This window comes from Molothrus aeneus, chromosome 1, assembly GCF_037042795.1.
Source record: "Molothrus aeneus isolate 106 chromosome 1, BPBGC_Maene_1.0, whole genome shotgun sequence".
In the NCBI taxonomy this organism is placed as follows: domain Eukaryota; kingdom Metazoa; phylum Chordata; class Aves; order Passeriformes; family Icteridae; genus Molothrus; species Molothrus aeneus.
The window spans coordinates 130156109-130177683 of NC_089646.1; the positions used below are offsets into that span (position 1 = coordinate 130156109).

General features: G+C 35.2%; 1 protein-coding gene across 1 annotated transcript in view; it reads right to left on the reverse strand.

The window, feature by feature from the left end:
• The window catches only part of VPS13B (vacuolar protein sorting 13 homolog B), a 433987-nt gene that overhangs the window by 221977 nt on the left and 190435 nt on the right, over nucleotides 1–21575 (reverse strand). Inside the window, exons 20-21 of the mRNA XM_066565010.1 lie at nucleotides 16725–16834; nucleotides 8091–8238 (exon numbers count right to left, since the gene is read on the reverse strand). Coding sequence (XP_066421107.1) covers nucleotides 8091–8238; nucleotides 16725–16834 — 258 coding nt within the window. The remainder of the gene's footprint in view (nucleotides 1–8090; nucleotides 8239–16724; nucleotides 16835–21575) is intronic.

Consider the following 21575-nt stretch of genomic DNA (forward strand, 5'->3'; position numbering starts at 1 on the left):
CAGTGAAACTTATTACATAAAAGCTTGTTTGTCCATAGGTTTGCCTTCCAATTTTCCTCACAAGTCTCTATATTTTCATACTTGCAACACAACAGAACTAAGCATATGTGGCTCTAAAGATATTTGAAGGCATTACAAATCATCTAAACTTTTCTGTAAATATATATGACAGCCAAAGAAATTCTGTTCCCAATATAATACACATCCATTAAACAATTCTGTTCTGTGATTTAATATTAAAATATTTTACAAATACAAGGAACTGCAAAAGCACCAAGGAATTCTTTTTAAAATACTTTCCATCTTAATGCACCATTTTGCCCACCATTCAATTTCAAAGTTAACCAAAGCAGCAGCTCACTGAAACCATGCAGAGAAGCTCAAACCTGCATTTATCAATGTTTTCTGAACCATCAGTGCCCTTCAAAAGTCTTTCACTAATATTCACATTTTATTTGTGAAGTGTCGTAAGACAAGTTATTCCTCACACTCCCATTCCTGGATGAATGATACTTGAATTGTTCATTTTCTAAGAATAGACTATGTTAATTACTTTTTGAAATTTACACTCTCCATCAAAATGTTTGAGAATGAAAGCAGTACTTAAATAACAACAGGAAGTCCTTTTAAGCTTATTAAAATATGTAATATATTTGCCAGCATACTGAATAGTCTTTGCATAAATAATTTCTTTGCTAGCCTTTGAGCATTTTTGCATTCCACTTTATTAACAGTGCAGATAATACATTACTTTTATCAAGATAATAATTGAGCAACACAGTCCCTGACAACTCATGAGAGTAAGTCCCTTATTTTCAGGGAAATGGCAGCAGAGAGGTGTAGTGACTAAATTTGTGTGCTCACCCAATGACTTAACAGCAGACTAAGTGTTAAAACACAGAGGCTTTTAACATATGTCAATAAATAAAGACAAATGTGATATTAATGTTGTGCAACAAGAAAGGATCTTTCTGTGTAAAAGTGTATGTTGGCTAGGGAATGCCTATGGTCAGCATTTTCTCCCACCAAATTCCTAATGATTGCTGCACTACTTCTGGCAAAAAATACCTATTTAGTTCTGGGAACAAAAATAAAAAAGGACTCACACTTTTGTACAAATCAAAACCAGCCATTCAGAGGCCAAACTGAGCTACTAGATTAGTAATTACAAAAATGTGATGTTTGTATGTTCCTATCTAAAGTCCACGCCTGAATTTATCTTAGTATCGCTTTCCATTCCAAGTACAATTCATACCATGAAGTAAGAATTTCAGCTTTTGGATCTGCAGTAAGTTCTGATAAATGTGGAATTCTGCCTAGTACTCTGCCTTTTTAAAAATACACATAAAGTTCCTTAGTCTTATAAATATAACCTGAAAATAAAAAAACCCCACCACATTTGTTCTCTCTCAACATTGAATTTCTTCATACAGAAAGAATGTTTGATATACTACATTGGCTTTGAGTTACTAATGTTTCTGAAATTCACACAGTGAACTGAAGAAATCATGCCACCATAACAAAAATGTTAAACATTTCACTAGCTGACAAAACTCAGAAAAATTCTTTTTGATAGATATTTGACTGTCCAGACATTTAAAACTTTCTATAAATCACCTGTGCCTGGACACCTTCCTTTTAAATAATCCAAGAACTAAAGCCCATTTATAAAAATCTTAGTATTTTCAGGCACCCTAGGTAAATGTGCATCAGATTTAAATTCCTGATTTTTTATTCCTTCAAGTATTTTACTTAACTTATTTAGCATCTATTTAATTTCATTCATCTTCCCAAATTAATCATCAGGCATACATTTCATAGTAGGCATGAATAAACGATAATCATTCAGTTCATTGAGCAGAAATAGTGACCTACTAAATCAAATACTTCAGATAATCCATTGATTTCTCACCAGCCAGACTTCTCTCACATTTGCCAGGTTTTTGCATTCCAACAATTCATTTTAGCAGGAATCTAACTATGCATTCTAGTCAGACTTTAAGAAAAACAAAAATCAGTAACTGCATGCAGTTTTGATAAGTACAGGTCCTATTCTGCTACACTGGAACTTTTTGGTAGAAACTTCATTAACTTAAAATAAAACTTCAAATAAAAATATCCATTTAATCTGGCATCACCTGGTCCAAATAAAATAGAGATGTGTTTAAATTTAAAGCCTTGTCCTTTCTTCAGTTTTATGTAGAAGTATTTAATAGTGGTTCAGAAATATCTCGTGTATACTTTAAAAGAATTTTAACAATTCCTTCCGTAAAGCCTTCAAAATTCAATTACTAACACTTCCCATAAACCTCAAGAAATTCCAGTTATAGTAAATATCTAACAAGCAATGCAAGTTTTATTATATCTACACTATCAAATGTTAAGAAGTGATTGAAAGAAAAAATGGGAATCTTTCTTTGCCTGGTTTCCTATGGAAAGAAGGCTTATGCAAGCCTATATTCCCTGCATATGCATGCAATTCATTTGCTTGTCTTGTAACTCCTTAGGCACTTGCTGGTCAAATTCAAAAGGGTAACTATTTCAAAGGTACTATGTTTCTACAATTTCTGGGAAAATAAGTAAGCAGGGTAAACCAGTAAGAAATTGGTAAATGGAGCTCTGTCCTTATTAGAATTCAGGTGATTTGTACAGAAGAGAAAACATAAAGTCTATCTCAGAGAAGAGTTCTCAATTTTCTATTTATCACCATCCTCCATCTACTTGAAATAAAAATAGTAAACTAGGTGTAACAGCATTTATAAAGCTTTCAAACTAATTATTTCTCTTTAAGAACATTATTCCAAAGATCATAATACCATTGTTTCAAAACACAAGAGATTTTTCCAAAATGCAATGCTTTTATGTCCTTTATTTCTCTCCATATGCACATACTCCTACACAACACACCTACACTTCCTGCAGAATGAAACAAGGCTGGATTCTCTTCTCAGCTTTGAACTTGGAACTGATACCGAATTTGTAGTGAAACTAAAACCAGTTCGCCATGTGAAGTGCAGACCTGGTCTATGAAAAATGTTGCCCCAAACCCATCACTGTTTAATTCTCTTTTGCAAACGCTCTTCCAACCTGTTCACCAGACAGGTGAAAAGCTAGGTGCTAGACACAGCAATGAAAAACATCTGCCTACTTCTGCAGGCCTGATGTACACTCATGACAGGGTTGAAATGCAGTGACCACCTGTACCATGAGCAAATAACTCACTGTTGCATAACAGGGATCAGCAAAACTTTTTTTTACAAGTGAATGTTCAGTCATGGGACAAGGCATTCAGTTATCAGCTGCCATCATAATAGGTTATGGAGCTTACTCCAACCAGAAATTTCATGTCTTCTTAGAAGATACATTAAATTCCATTCCATTTACCTACCTATTCTCTGACATAGGAAATATATAAGAATATATATTATATAAGAAAAGACAACTTTCAGGATTCTGAGTGACAAAAAATTAATAACCTTTTCAGCCTCTCTAAAGTAGCTTCTTCCATTAAAGTCCTTCTTCATATTAAGAGCATGTCTGAAGCTACTTTCCCAGTGTTACTGAAAAATTAGATGCCATACTCACTGGATTACACCTCAAAAGACAGTGTTAAATTTGTGTCTGTGAGATCAGGGTTACTTCCAAACTGATAAATGTCAGATTGTGTTAGATCTAGTGAAATTATATTTTGCGGCCATGGCTAAAAAAAAGACCTCACCAGAAGGCAGTAAAAAATCCAAGCCACAAAACTCCCACACCCAATTTCATCTTTGATCATGGAAAATGCTATATTTTCCAAACACAGTGAAAATAATTATGATAATTTTATAAATATGAAAGAAAATTAAAGATTATTTTAGTAATGAACAAGCACACATCTTGAATGTGAAAACAGACACTTGGGTTTAAGTTGTTATTCAATAGTGTGCCCAAGACAGCTTTCAAAGATTGTCCTATTCATCTCCTGCAGTCCATACTATCTTCCTGCATAAGTATGTTACACATATTACTGAATTACACAAATTCAGCAATCATTTTGCCTCTATCCAGACATGACAGCTCTGCCTCTGTGCACTGCTACAGGTCTGTGAATCACTGAACAAGCATGGGACTGCTGAATTGCTGAGAATGGGAGAAGTGGGTGGACAGAAAAACAGACATAACCTTTTTTTTTCAATAGTCTTGATCCCCTTCCTTGTCCACAGCCACATCATATCAGATTTAAATCACATATTCTATTATCTTACTCTGGTTGCGAAGCCTCTGTGGTTAAGGAGATTTATAAATACCTACAATTTGGGACTTCAGAAATTCTGGATTTTCAGAGACAGATATTATATAGATAACAGTTTTGTTCTTTTCCCATGCTTCATTCTTGGCAAGGTGTCAATAGCCATTAACTAATAAACTGATCTCAATGTTTGAAATAATTTTACAGCTGTGATTACAAAGTGCATTGATTTAGTACATAGGGTTGGTTCCTAACAGTTCTCAAGGGAGTGTCTGCTGAGATCACGCTAGACTTGAAAAAATTAATTCAAAATCACCACCCTGAACAGCGTGATTTTAAGATAGAATCTCTTTCAATGTGCAAAGACCATGCATATGTGCATATTATCAATATAAGGTCTCAGTTTTGTTACAACTTAGAACATGTGTAGCTATAGCCTTGATGATTAATAATTATGAGGTATACGAGGCTCACTGCCTCTTTACCTAAAATGTTTTTGTAGAATTGGTAACATTGGATGCCCTAGATCAATAATCAGTGTGGTATTCCTGCTATAAAAATGTGACAGAAATAATGAAAGAAAACACAGACAGAAAGCAGGTAAAATTAAAAGAGAGGAAATAAAGTAAAAGATGGTGGGAGCAAGGGACCCAGAAAAATTAGAAAGAAGAATCATCACAGGCACTCCATATTTAGTTTAATGAACTATGGTCACTCATTCATCATCTTCCAACACATTAAACTGCTGTAAAGAAACAAATTTTCAAAGAAAGAATCCACTGAAACTTCTCTGAGAATGAGATTTCATCTTTCAAATTTGCATCCATCCAACCTTTTGTAACCTCTGTAACTGGGAGCTTTGTAATCAGAGACCTTTTATTTTGGTGACAGAAAAAATGTGTGAACTTCTACCGTCCCCTGAATTTTCCACTACAAAGCCAATTTTGACAAACCTGGCATAAGAAAACTCTAAAGGAAAAGACTCCAACAGCACATGAAATTTCAGGAGACTGAAATTGCACGGCACTGCAGCAGGACATGAGTCTTTTTAAATAAGGGAAATCTGTGTGGTCCACTGAAGCAGAGAGCATCTCTTCAATTAATTTCATTACTATACAAGGCATTTACTCTCTGACATTAATTTCATATTTTTACTCACACATTTTGCATGTAAATATCAAATATTTCAACTATATTATACCCACCATTTTTTCTCCAGAGTATAACAAATACATAAACATTTTAAAATATAAGTGTGCTGGTTTAGGCTAGGGTAGAGTTAATTTTCTTCACAGTGGATAGTACAGGGCTATGTTTTGAATTTGTGCTGAATGCAGACAGGGTTGATAATATAGAGATGTTTTTGCTATTGCTGAGCAGGGCTTACACAGAGCCAAGGCCTTTTCTGCTTTTCCTACTGCCACTCTGGGGAGGAAGTTGGGGGTGCATGGGAAGTTGGGAGGAGACACAGCCAGGACAAGTGACCCAAACTGACCAAAAGGATATTCCAGACCATGTGGCATCATGCTCAGTAAGTAAAGTTGGAGAAGCAGGAAGAGGGGAAGTGTGGAGTGATGGAGTTCACCTTCCCAGGTAACTGTTACACCTGATGGGGCCCTGCTCTCCTGGAGATGGCTGAACACCTCTCTGCCTATGGGAAACACTGAATTAATTCCTTGTTTTGCTTTGCCTGTGTGCATGACTTTTGGTTTCCTTATTAAATTCTCTTTATCTCAACCCATGAGTTTTCCAGTTTTTACCCTTCCAAGTCTCTCCACTGTCCTATTACTGGGGAAGTGAGTGAGTGGCTGCTTTGCTGGCTGGGGCTAATCCATGACAACAGGCTGTTCTTCAATCCAGTAGTGTCAGGCACACTGCCTCTTAAAAATAAACCCAGTAGACCATCTGATATGTATATGTAGCTTCACTTGAAAAAAATACTAGTATTTTTTAACATTTTTAACAGTTGAAAATAAATGAAACCAAGTTCAATAGTCTCTTCCTTAGAAGAGAGGCTTTAATTCAAAAAGAAGAAAATTCTTAGTGTTATCTCTTGAGAGAATTAGCACCATCACCTCTCATTTCATAGTATTGAACTCCATGCTGCAAAATTGTTTATAGAGAAGCCAAATATCTACTTGATTTCAAAAAATCCTCAGCATCTAGGCTAAACTTATTGGATAAAGTGAATGACTAAAGTAAGTGGCAGATAACAAATGAAATCTACAAGTGAACTTTCCATTTTTGCAGCAATGTGTAACTGAAAACACATCTTGGTATTGACTTCAAACTAAAAAGGTGGAAGAAGCTGAGATGCACAGAAACCCCACTTTTGCTTTTATGACTTTTTTTATACTTTATAACTTCATTTTATTATTCCTCACACACACAAACACCCCCACAAAAGCAAAACTGGCATCCATGGTATTTCTGGATTTTGAACAATGATGTTTTCATTTAGTAGAATATTCTGGTGTGATCAGAAAAGATAAAACTCAAAGTGAAGACTAACAAACACTGAAGAACTAAAAGGGCTACTGTGCTGAGCAGGTAACAGACTGGGACACCAGTTTTCAAAATCCAAATACAAAGCTATTTCTGTGAACTACATGCCTACTTTTTATAAACTGGTTAAATAAATTAAGAAAAAATAATCTAGAATCTATTCATGCAAATAGCTGGATTTGGATGTCAAATATTCAAAATAATGAAAGTTTTTCTAGTGAAATAGACCTTTGTGCTTTGCAGACACAAGTAGAACTAAGGTCAAGAAGAAACAAATCATACCATTTATGATGCTGATAAAGCAGAACAGATGACAAATACCGTTAAAAGAAGAAAATGTTTGGTACAGTAATTTCATCACAGGCAAAAATAAAGGAAATTCATAAATGAATTGTAAAAAAATTGATAAATGGTAAAAATGAAGGATATTTATGAATTAAATGGAAGTCTTCAAAATTAATCTGCTGTCTTACTAACAGTGATAACATGACAACTCACTACTATTCAGCAAACAGATTTTCTGGGTTAGCCCCTTTTAATCACAAAGTGGCATTTAACTACCATTAATGAACAAGACTGTAATCTTAGTTTCAGCAAATAACATCTTGAAGTGCTTCATGATAATCTGGAAATAAACATCAATGGAAAGGAAAAGAGAATTTGTTCAGTGCATTTCAGGATGATCACTACAAGTCCCAGGTGGACAGTAATTTTTTTTGGACAATCACCTACTTTACTTCTTGCAGACAGTACCATATGAATAAATACACAACAAATTCCAAGAAAACCCTATTATCTTGATCAGTGGTAATGAACTTTCACTTTAGATCCTTAGGTGGCCAGAAAATACTCCTAAAAGAAAGAATTTCTTGAACTCCATAGGCAGAAATGCCAAAACCTGGACTTTCTGTGGTGAGTGATTTTGAAAACAGTAAATTTTAACTGTTTATGCACAAATCTTGACTTCCACAGATGCCAGACTTTAAGGAATGTAAACAGACTGACTGAAATCAGAGATTATTCACAGTGTGAAATCTGACAAAATTATGGACTAAATATCAAGGTAACAGCAGATATTCTACTAAAAGCAGATCTCCTTTATCTCATTTTACAAAATATGCTACATTAGAGTATCAGGGCCCCAAAGACAGCACTAAACAAAAATGAGAATAAAAATAAACATGTATTTGAAAACTATGCATTTGATTATTTTTAATTTTAGAAGTTTTAATTTTTCTAAAGCTGAAAAGTTGCTCCATAGTACTTGCAGAGCTGATGCTGGGCTGTTGTGGTGGCACATTAGCAAGGGAGGTTGCAAATGCAAAATGGATAGTTTCAATAATGATATATATACCTGTTACTGTTTTTGTTTTGACAGGACTGCTGGCATACTCAGAGGCTTGATTTGACTGCTGTCTTGCCAAAGGTGCACTTCCAACCGATGCTTCATCCTCTTTCTTTCGAGTTACCGACACACCAAGTGGAACAGCTCCTACAGACTGCTAGAAAAAGAAGTATCTTGTGAACCACTAAAAGTCAAAACACATTAACATAGAATTATGGCATTGTCATGAGAAACATTTTTTAAACTAGTATTTGGAAATGTATAGAAGACAACTTGAAACACTGATTGGAGCACAAATATTTTTAAACAAATGGAAATGAAATGCTAGATTCAGATTTATACTTATTCTTTATTTCAGTCCTGTTAGTCTGAGGAAAAGCTCTATGAAAACAAAAAAGGGACATAAAATTAACTTTAGAGTTCCATTGTTGTTAGCCAACCAAAAACAATAGGAATAAACCTGGCTGATGACCAAAGTAAAATAATTATCTAAATGTTTAATGGAAACTGAAAATTTTTATCCAGATATGAAGACCCAAAGACACTTATTAACCTTCTTTAAATTCCAAAAATATAGGATGTATTTATATTTCTCCATTATTGTGCTTCTTCCTAACATTTTAAATACAAGATTTAACTGCTACTGATTGTGAACTGTTGTGACTTTCAAGCATACCAATAAATAAGAACCTGCTCAAAATGTGAAACTGCTGACAAATATAAAACTACAAAACTGTAGGCATTGAAACTAAGTTTGAAGGACTGCATCCTTATTTTAAGATTAGACAAGAGTGATGTGTATTAATCTACATGGATTCTGGAACAAATGAATAGTCTATTGGCTTTGTTGTTACTTTTTTATTCATGCTAGCAAGAAAAGACAAAATTATTTATTAAAAACAATTTGATCCTCAATGTTGCTATACAGTTGGCATTTTATTTTACTAACATTTTGCTGTAACATCAGCTGCTATGTAAACTGCAGATGCATCCCAATTGACAAAAGCAGAATACTTCTACCACTGATTTTGCAGACGGTTATCATTTAAAGATGACAAAGTTCTTTTCTAAAGATCAGACATTAGGATTACACGCATCTTAATTTTTGTGTAATTTAATTTTGTTCAAATTGGAGTGAAAATGTAATCCATATAGCTGTGTAATGAGAAACCTCACACATTGCATTAGGAATCTCTGTGGGAAACAAATTCGTGTGAGGCGGGCAATGTGCTTGTAAATTTTCTCCAATAGAAAACAGATCACTGAATCGAGCAGTGTGCAATATGTGCACACATACAAAACCCCAAAACAAACAGAAAAATCATTTAATTGAAGGAGAATGGCTTCCAAACGCCTTCACAATTTTCCACTATAAAAGTAAATTAAAGTAATACAATCAACTATTTAATCCTACTCCAGTGAAAACAATCCATTTATATATACAGTGGTATGCAAAGTTAATAGAAAAATACTAATTTCAATGACAAACAGAACTCTCATCTCTCCTCCTCCTGAATGTACAGGCATTAGCTTTGCCTCCAAAAGCACTAAAAAGTTTTTCTGGAATACAGTAACATGCCACCTTGGCATACCCTCTAGTTAAAACAACAACAAAAATCCCCATCAGCTTTGAAAATACAACCTTTACACCACAGAAATACTTCTCACTTGCATACAGAGAAAGGATCTGAAGTTTTGTAAACTTTCATCAGACATTTTACATTACTTATTCTCAAAATCTTGCAATTTATCTGATACAACTCTCATAAGGCATGGCCATCTGCAGCTTTCTCATGACAGCAACTGTTGAGCCATGATTTGGCAATTCTGGATGTAACACCGCAAGAACATTGACTTGCCAAAGTGAAACAAAAATTTCTGAAGAATGAATGCAGACAATACAGGACAGTACAAAAGACAATAGGATGGAAATACTGCCTGAAGAAGCTGTATCTATTTCTGAACCACTGAATAAATGGATCAGCAAAATATAATAAGTTACACTACTAGTCAAAGAGTGAAAAACATCAAGGCTATCACAGCCAGATAAAGCTGGAAAAAATTATGACCAAATATTGAGTGCTGATCTGGACAATGAAACAGCTGTTTTATCTTTGCTCACTGAAATCAAGCCTGATGTTCCACTGATGACACTCAGTACAATCTTGTCAGGTTTTTGGCATAAGATTTCTGGTTAAAAGAATCCAGAAGATGAAAGATCAGTATTGAACTAGATGGAAAAGGATCATCAAGATTTGGGGTTTAGCCACAAAATGATGAGGAAATTGTGGCTTGGGAAATAGCAGATGACAAGAACCCCACAGCTGTAAGAAAAGGCAAATCTGATGGGAAAGGAGGCACTGCAGGCTAGAGTTATCATAAGCATTTAATCACAAGAATCCAAAAAGCCAGCTATAAAGTAGGATGTAGTAAAGCTTAAATACACCTACTTGGGATTGAGCTTTATGGTTACTAATTGGTAATGTTATAGAAGATACAGAACATGTAACAAAGTTCTGGAACTACAGCAGCTTTTATATGAGACTGCTTTGTTGACAAAAAGTCAAAATCAGATTTTGTTCTAGAATACTGACAGTTTTATCAATAAATGTTTTGTGGCAATTATATACAGAATACTAAAATAATAACAATTCACGTATTTCAAAAGAAGAAAGGTTACTACTTTTCAAATGTAATTAGGTTTTTAAGCAGTAGCTGAAAAACTATAGAAAAGCAATCCTTTTCTAAATTTAATGGCACAAATAATCTGACACATTACATACCATGTTAAGTATGTGTATACAAAACACACACATATATATGCCATTTAAGCGTGCAAATAGATCAACAGATACCAATTTTTCATTTTTTTTTACTTCAAACTATGTGGTCAACATGACTTTGGAAATGATAAAGACCTAAAATCAGAGAAAGACTCGGAAAAATAATAGCTAAAAACCAGCTTGCCAAAAATACAACGGGCCAAGTATTTCCTGATTTATGTGGAGACATGTCAACTAACCAAACCTAAAAAATCTATAAAGAGGACTAATTTGCCTTAGGTGAATTAATATTTCATTTTCCATGGGATTTTTTTGTAATTAAATATTTCATTACTGAATTACAATTTCCCACAAATGTGAGGCTGAAGAGACTGTAGGCAGATCTGGGAGCATGAGAAATGAGTTTTACAGAAAATGTGAACATCTGAACAGATTAATAACTTTCATTTAAAGGATGCCTATACAGTCACCTCCCTGAAAACAAACCAAAGGCAAAAGAATATTCCGAGATAGGAACCTAAACATTATCACTGGCTTGTGAACTGTCAAATTCAAAAGCTTGAGCCCAGACATGAATGGCTGTCCTTGTGATGGTATAGAAGCCAGTTTTCCCACGTGGTGGATGCTGCATGCACACAGACCCATGGTTACACCTGCAGTAGCTCACAGCTAGCAAGCAGGAAGAAAAATCAACAAAGTCTTTGGAGTGGGGATGGATGGCAGCTCTGTTCAACACATGATGTTTATTGAACATCTGAGATCACTGTCATGCAATCACTATCTAGCTCAGAGAAGAATATTTACAACATTTGCTTACAAGATTGTCCAAACTGTACCGGAATGAGCTGTGACAGCAAGAAGGAGCCACCCTGCCTACCTTGCAACAAGTTCTAATGACATGAAAATGCAATCACTGTTTGACTACTGAGTAACATTTAATTGTGTTGATTTCTAAGATTACTAGTACACCTAAATTGTTTCAGAGGATTCAAATAAAGCAAGGCATTAGACCTAGTTCCCAATTAAAATTAAATAAATGAATAAAAATGCACTAATAAAAATTAACTGCTAAATAAAGAAGACCTGCTTCACCCCTGGGGTGCACTAAACCACCTTCTTTCCTGGCAGGTTGACTTGCTAATTCAGATGAAATTCTATGATTGCTGCAGGTTGGCACTTCAGGTACTGGAAAAGTGTTCTGCTGAAATAAAAGACTGATAACTGATTAGCTGTAATGTTTCCAAACTTATGTGGTGGACTGATGTCAGCCAAGAAACCCCTCATTTTCATCAATGAAAGCATTCCATTGGCAGTTTCAAGGGGCCTCTGAAAGCAGAAGTTACAAGCTTTGAGTTCCACATAGGTTTAGTTCCTTAGGCAAGAAGCAATTTCATTTCTGTATCCTTCAGAAACTTAAATGCCTTCATGGGGTAAGAGGTGACAGATCCAGATAGGGATAAACACATTGCTTCTCTCCTGCAAGCAATATCAGAAATCAAAATCTGTTTTAATTTGAGAAATCTCTGCACACCAAGAAGGGAATTATATTACTATAGGAACATGCTTGTTTTATCAAAGCATTTCCAGCTATTTCTTCAAGGTAAACAAGGCAACACAGCTTTGCCCTCAACAGCCAGCTTTGCTGCAACATGGAATAATCCTAAATTTGGGTACTCTTACCTTCTGTCATTCATTCATTGCTGCTCCTTATCACACATCTGGCCATTAAAGCATCAAGGATGTGCAATATTCCAAAAGTCATTCTAAGACAGAACAATTTTAATGATCTACTTGTTCTACAGGAGATTACTGATCAAGTCATAACAATAAAATTATTTTATCTTAGTCAAAAATTCTAGGGAGATCTCTGATGCAGACTTCTGAACAAAGTACCACCTGAAGTACAACATCAAGATTGGCATTACTCTCAGTTCATGATGAACTTTCCATAAAGCAGTGAAAGGATTTCATAACACAGTAAAATTCCTAAGATAATGGTAAAGAGAAAATGAGCAGAGAAAAAGCAGAGTTGAAGAAAAAAACCACTTGATTAAATTGAATTGTTAATGACTGATTTTTTTCATCTCCTACACAGCTGAGAAAAAATTCTTGGGTTTGAATTGGGATACACAGTGTTCCATGGAGCAGATGTTCAAGAAAAGGAGAAATCTGGATTCTGAAATGACATTCCAGTGTTTTAAAGCATGATGAATCTGGAAGAAGTGCAATGTCTTTCTCTTGGTTGTTTTGATATATGACTAAGAATGTTCACCTTGACCTCCTGGGTTTAGATCTACTCTGTTACTGAAATGCTCCTTCAATTAGGTAGTAACACCTGGACATGTATGGAGCAGCCAAAAAAATGGACAGAAATATGAACAATACAGATCTATATTAGGCATTTATGAGTACATATTTTTGATAATTCAGTCTTTCCCTAAAATTACTCATTTTAGCTCACAGAAATCAATAATGTAAGAAAAGTATTGACAAGTTCCAAAGGCTTTACATTAAAGTACATTTGAGAAAGATGACAGACCACTGATTTATAAATTTATTGCAAAAAGTATCATGCATACTAACTGTCCCATATCAAAGTATAGATAAGGCTTCTTATTAAGGAAAAGAAACTCTTCAAATTTTTATCTTGCAAAGCTAAGTATGGGCTTTTAAAAGAGAGCAAAAATAAGAAAATGGCATTGGTTTAAATAAAACAAGTCATAGCTGAAAAGTCTTTAGAATAGTCATAATAAAACATTAAAGAATACTTAAAAATTACTAGAAACAAGGCCTTGCTGCCATAAGACTCACCAGAAAAAAATCTTCCAAAAAAAGTCAAAATAAAATATTAAATTGCTGAAAACAAGGCCTCTAAACTTGGCTTTGTTTTGATTTTCATTTGGGAGTCATTGTTAACAAGCTATAAACAGCATGAGTACAAGAAATCACACCATAGTGGTATCTTTGCTAAATTCTGGTCAAATTACCCTTTCATAAGCATTTATAAACAATTTACCTTCTCAACAGGGCATTTAGACTAAAGAAACACAGGTTTAGGGGTTTAGGCAGATAAGCAATTGGTGCACAAACTACTCCCACATTGAGTGTTGATACACTTACAGCTCATTGTACAAAAACAATCCATACAGACTAAAGCACTCTTAAAAATGAATGCCAACATCATGGCCTTGGTTATCACACCAGTTGTACAATTCTTAGCTGCTGGGCAGCAAGGTGCAAAGAGAGCTTTGCCTAGCAGTAGTCCAACAGTAATAAATGAAGAGGGGTGATCCTCACCCCAACAATAATAAATGAAGAGGGGCTGCATGTCCCCCCACACCCCAGCACTGCAGTCAGTCACTGTTCTGTTCCAGCTGAATAAAATGTCACTGAGGCCAAAAGACATTAAAATGTTAAGAGTTTTGTAAAAATGCAGCTTATTATGTTCCATATTTCTAACTCGTCATGCTTTCAGTTAAAACCACTTGCAACAGCCACAGTGAATATTTCAGCAGATATAAAATATATTACTACCAAATTGGCACTATAAACTTCAACTCAAAATCCCAGAAAAATAGTTAAAAGGCAAACAAAAATGAAGAAGTTCATAGTAAAGGTGTCCCATCCCTGTGGGGAACCTGGTAATCTCAGCCACATCCTGTATGAAAGCAGAAGTTTACATGACTATAGCTGTACCAATGGATAAATAAATAAATACTTTCATTTAACTTATTTTATCAAGTACTAACATTATGAGTTTAATGTGTACACAGGGCCAAAGGTACTGAAAGGTTTTCTAACTCTGTGTTTTCAGACAGAACTCAAACTTTGACTTACTCAAAATGATAGAGATAAAGCATTGTTTTAAAATTTAAAATGTCTTAATATTTAAGATCTCTGAATCGTACAAAGAACTTCTAAAGAAAGTATTTTCTTTTTTTTTCCATTGCAACTGTGTAAGACTGACAGTTAGAACAGAGGAAGATAAGAGCTTTACCAATCAAAAACATTTTGACCATAACTCTTGCTTGAAAGCATTGTATCTCATGGCTCTTAAGTGTTCAAAAATTAGGAAGGTTTTATAGAGCATTTTTGTTTGGTTATACTAGTTAGATTATGGTAACAAACTGAATTTTTCCAAAAAATAAGGCACAATGCCTAACTTTGACTAGAATTCTTATTCTAGGATAATTACAGCATTATATAAAGAAAAAAAGTCACTGGTTAAGTATAATTTATCACAGATATAGTTTTCTTTTCACATAAAGTCTCTTCATGACTGCTACAGACAATTTAATTTGTACTATTACATGCAGTTCATTACCACAGTCATGTTAATGATGCAAATGGTATGACATTGACAGTTGAGTTTATAAACTCATATTTAAAATAATTTCAAATTGCTAAGACATTTTAAATACAAATAACATTAGGATTGTGATACAGTAATTGTAATCTGAAATAGATGATGAAAAAATTTAGAGGGCTGTATGAGGTAATGACATAAGTTACACAATAAATACTTTAACAAAATTTGGCTAAAAATTTTACCACTGATAATCAAAACCAGGGAAAAACAAGTTTCCTAAAGTAGTCACTTAACCCATCTAGTCACCCAGTATCAAAAGAGAAAGAAAGCACTGACTAACAGGTGATTAAATGCATGGATGTTAAAGACAGACTTTAATAAAAACACTTAAAATAAGCAGGATAAGCAGGATTGATTACATTTTGGAAGGCTACATAACAATAAAATGTAGATAAATGGTTTGTTTTGCAAGGGACATACACTAGGAAATGTGCTGCTCCAGTTGTGATGCAGGAAAGAAGAATAACTCAATACAGTTAAAATCAGAGTACATTTATTAAAACAATAATAAAGCTTCACTGTCACAATGAAGTTTTTCTGATGCTGGTGCAGGAAATTTTTCTGATGCTGGTGCAGACTGAGCTTAATGGGACTCAAATTAATGTTTGGCAATTACTACTTAACGAGGTAATTTAGACATAAGAAACAAATGTTTACAAGTAATGTTTATCCTCCCACTTCAGGGGCCCAGAATGAAACTCCTCTGTTGTTCACAGTGTTCTATAGTTATGAGACAAATATTGAGATTTTTACATTTGTCACTTTATAACTGACCACTGCGAAGTGAGACAGAACATCACTGGTGACATCAACCACCAGTTTGATCAGCTACAGCACATTTAAGTTCTAGGGAATTCTGCCAAACAACCGTAATAAGTAAGTTTAGTTTAAGGGAAAACCAGTGCTCTTTTGAGGTCAGGAATATGTGGCATGAAAATCAGGGTTAAGAACATGTCAAGGGAAGCACTGCCCCACACAGACCCCCAGCCTCAGCTGCTTCTATCTTTGTCAAGCGCATCATATGCAAATATGGATTTTGACATCATATACAGAATCTTCTACTCACTTCTGTCAAATTATGAACTGAATGGCTCATCTCCTATTAAAATGGGGTTTATTAAGAGTGCTGACTTTATAACCAGTTATACAGTTATTTGATAAATCATGACAAATTTTAAAATATGATGCACCATTCAGACTCAAGGCTTATGAGGTCTCAGTAGTTAAGAACAGTTGCAAAATAATATTCCTAGAAGGTGATCACAAACACATCTTCTTTGTTCTTTTAATTAAAAATGAAAAAGTTGTGAAATTAAAATTTTAATATGCCAACTTAACATTATAAATAATTCAAAATAAGATCCAGAGTACATGCAACAAATCACAAGAAAGCAGTCACAAACTACAAATACTTGGAAAAATGCACTACTTGTCATATATAGAAGTGAAAGCTTCCCCTCTCCCCATCCCTTTTCCTCCTAAAATACATACCTGCTGAATGTGCCTGCTGACTCGTTTCTGAGGTTGGTAGATAAGCCATGTATACAGGACTGGATCAACATTAATTGCTAATCCTTGTACACTGGACAAGAGAACAGCACCTGCACACCATAGAAAAAAGAAAAAAATTAAACTACCTGCTCAAGAATCTCCTTGTATGCTTTCAGTTTTCTTGCAAACAAATCGTCTTTAATGCAGACTTTTATTTGGCTTGGACTACATATATAATAAATAATAATACTAAAAGAATAACTTCAATAACATATTCAAAGTGAGAAACTTATCAGCACTATTTGCACACATAAAAAATGCAGCAACTTGCATATTGATTTGTTTATTACAACTTTTTGTCAAGAAAAATGGTTGTTTTCACAAAATTGCTTATGCAACTGAATAAGCAACACCTTCCCTCACACAACACATGACACCTTCCCTCAAATTCTCAGCCAACATTACCACTCTGCAAAAAATGAGTCAATAAACACCCCTGACAGAAAGGGAAGAATATAATGCATGACTCCCCACAACCTCAATCAAAAAACCCCCACGGTCTAGGACAGTGAGTTCTTTTAATAAAGACATGCCTACTTCACACTAGCTCTGCCCAAAGCTCAGGACAAACATTTTTCATGTAAACATGGTCATGAATATTCTTTAGAGGATGAGTTAGGCAAAATAAGGCAAATATTTTAACTGACAACAGTGGCAGCCTCCATACTGTGAGCTCTTAGGATTTTCCTAAGCTTTACAATATACCTTATTTTCTTTAAATGTCACTTTCTAGGACCGAGGATTACAAGACAGGGCTACTTTATTTCTTAAAAGTAAACTTCTAGTTTTCTTTTGTGAAGAAAAGCTCACATGGAAAATGTTAAGGCTCAAAACAGGAGAAAAACTATGTCAGTACCCAGGAATATTAGCATATACATCAAACCATGCACACTAAAACCCTAATTATGAAGCACTATCTCCATTAAACCTGCATTAAAAATCTGATTATACACTGGTGAGGCTTTTTTCCTAACAGTACAGAGAATGTATCTATTGCAGCAGAACATAATTACAGAGCTGTACAAATCAGAAGCAAATGGGTTAATGGAATACAAAGGTAGCAACTATACTGAAAAAGTGTAGCAACTAGTAGTAGGCAATTATCTTTTCATGTAAGCTCGGCAATTTTACTACAAATTAATATATGAAATAATGAAAAAAGTAGCAAAATAAATTTAAAACAGAAATCCTGGTTACTGGAAGATCCCATCACCAAATTCTACAGAATTACAGTAGTTCTATAATACCAAGAATCATAGTTCCTAAAGCAATATACACTACATTTACTCTGTGGTATACAATGTAATTATGCAGCAATCTGAATTTAATAATAAATTCAAATACATTCAGAAAGCTTGACACACAATTCAATGTACTTTCCAAAAAACAGTAAAAACATGTGCCTCAAAAGACACATCAGCAAAATTGTAAATGGGAAATTAATGAAAAAAATATAAGTTATGAGTTTATTGTATATAACAAAATTTTAAAGCCAGCTGAATTCCAAATGGCAGAAGACCCACCAACCTGGGGTGACACAAGCAAAGCCTGATGAGCACAATAGGAAAATGGCAGTCAGGAAACACACAAAAATAAATCATCTGCCTAGCCCAGGCTTGGAGTTGGAACACACACTGTGAGGAACTCCTATATACAGACTAGTCCATGTGAGCTGAAGGTTTTAAATGTCAGTAATAAACCTTAGAAATAAATCTGCAGTTAAAGGAAAAGCTAATGTCAAGTATAAATGGGTAACATGCAAGCAAGAGCAGTGAATATGCCTTGTGGCAGGATGTGCAGGAAACTAGAAAAAGGAAGCAAAAGGTAACAGAGGATTGATAAAATATATGTTACAATCATTATCTTTTATAAGATATTTATATGCCAATGTAAAAGACTCCTGCATCTTTAAGAGACAGCGCCTGTTGTCAGCAGTACTTAATGAAAGGTTTAATACACATGTGATACAGAAAGTGGGAGACAGACCTCCCAATGAGTGCAGCACAAAGGCAGCCTACAGGCAAAGTCAACAGAAAATCCCACATTTCTAGCGGACTCCTGAAAAGAAAAATACAGTGTTATGTTTTCAATAACATCCCAAAATGAAGAATGAGAGCTGAAGAGTTAGAAATTGCAGTTACACTGCACAAATTCTAGTCCACATCATTCTAGTAACTTAACAGAATTTCTTGAGTACTGAAAAAAAGAGCTACAATTAAGAAGTTCAATACAAATAAGTCAAGCTTTGAACTGAAGTTCTCCTTTCCCTTCAATGAAGTCAACATTAGCACAATCCCATAAATTCAAAAGTAAGGCAGCACAAGTAGCAAACATTCTTCCAGTTATCTTTTGATAGCTTGTGCCCAGGATATTAAGAAAATAAAACAAAACAAGCAAACAAAACAAACCCAGCAGAAGCACTCAGATAAGCAGTTACATTATTTGCCTTTCAGTTTGACTGTCAGGTAACTTCAGCTTCCTACTAAGCCACCTCTGTCACACTAAATTACTGAAATTTACTGCTGTGTTTGCTACTCAGCCACTATATTTAAGGGCAGTTTAACCTCCTATGTAAACTTGTTTTCTTTGTAACAGCTTTCTTCAAAATCCATACCAATTAAAAAACGTTTCTCAGATTTGCCTCCTGTTTTCATGTCAAGAAATAAGAATACTCCCAAGTTTTTAAGGAAGTTCTTACTAATTTGAGGATCAAGCTTGAAGCTGGTGGCAGACTTCTCACACGCCTAAAATAAATTAAAAATTTGCTATTCTGTCTCCATCAAAATGCAATGCCCGAGTTCCCTGGATTTCATTAAGATTGTGGAGAACTTTCTTTTCTTCCCCTCCCCTTTCTTCCTTTTAATTAAATTTACATTTCAGAAAAAAAGCAGACCCTAGTCCCATAGCATACTAGGGTTTCCTTTCCAGATCTCAGTTCTGGCCAGAGTTATCTATTACATCTATCTAGTAACAGATTTGAAAAATAAGTATTGAACCCAACACCGTGTAATCTTTAATGTTTGAGAATTTCCTGAGTCATGGTGTCATTTGCCAGGCTCAGCTTGGGCAAACAATTTCCTCCCTTCACAAATTCCCACTCTCTCCTGAAGGAATAGAAGACAGGGAGGCTGCAGTCAGGCAGAGGAGGACGACAAAGGGAAGGCAGCAGAACACAGCGATGCTTGGCACTCTCATCCTGTGGATGAGTTTCCTGCAAAGTCTCCTTGGATGATGACAGCTGCAACAACAGCACTTTTCTTCCCAAGGGAGAGGGCCCTGCAGAAGATAACTGGGGCCCCCTGCTTGGGCTGGCCCCACTGCCACCTCCTCCCACTCGGAGTGCTGAGCACAGGCTGCTGGAGGAGCAGGGACGAGAGGGGTCATCAGCCTGGGGCTCCCCCATAGAAACTCAGGGGAAAAAAGTGGGGAAAACTGGTAATGTGGTACACTTCTGGTGAGGTGGGAGATGACACCCACCCTGGGAACACAGCTGCAAAGAACAGAGGCCAGAGGGAAAGGCAAGATGGGTGAAATATGGCAGAGTCCAGCAGTAGAGTTGTGGAGCTGAAAAACGTTCAGTCATTACAAAAAAACAGGAAAGGGCCTCAAATACCAAAGAGACACAAGAAAAAAATGAAAGAGGCAGGACAGTGGAAAAATAATGTGGAGGTGAATGAGCACTTTGGGAAGGAGAAGGGAGGTGGCAACCCTTGGCAAAAAACACTTTTTGGAGCTGCACAAATCTTGTGAATGAGTAAACTGCATTACTGAGTCATTCCAAACAATCTGGAGAAAAAAAATACCAGGAAGAGCAGACAAGAATCTTGCCATTTATGCACCTGAAAATGATTTTTTGCCATAACCACTACCGCCCTGGGAGAATTTTTTCCAAATTCTGCTCTCTTTTCCAAATTCTGCAGTATCCAAACACATTTTAATGTTGTTTCCAGTAAAAACTTCCGGTAACACATTTCAGAAATCCTCCTATAAAATAAACTGAAAAACTGCTATGGGAAACTGAAGTTTGAGTTGATGTACATTTTCTGTAAGGGAGGGATTACAAATATGAACAAATGGAGTGACCTACAATAAAACCTAATTCTGACAAGATATGTATATTTTTAGTAGCTAACTTAAAAAATACTACACCATCTTGCTATATAAACTGCACCATGAATTACTTTAGCATTGAGCACTCATGACTCCTAGATTTCTCAGGACACATGAATGATATTTAGATGCTAACCGGTTGAATTAGCATCATTCATTTACTACCTAATTATTTTAAATGATACCTGAGAGAAGAAATAAAATTTTTGCTTTTTTTTTTCTTACTGTTTTGAAGGGCATTTTCATTTGCATATTACACCCAAGTGAAGAGTTCTATTTTATACAAGTATGTAAGTAACTAATTCTTTCTGCTGACTCAAAGCAGATGCATTGTAAATCCCTAAGTGTGGAAATATCTAAGTCTGTTTAAATTTAGCCTGGGAGTCAACTAAGAGAAAAAGACTCCTCTTCACTACTCTGCTTACCCACATTCCAAAAAGGCTTTACCAATTAGTTATCCTGTGGCACCACAGCCATTTTCAATAACATCCCAAAATGAAGAATGAGAGCTGAAGAGTTAGAAATTGCAGTTACACTGCACAAAAATTAATCATACAACTTTGGTATACTTTGGAATATCAAGGGCAAAGCCAATATGACTGTCTTGCAAAATAATCAGCTTATCTAAGAGACACTGTCCTGCATTTCATCCTCCACTGCTGAGTCACACAAGGGGAACAG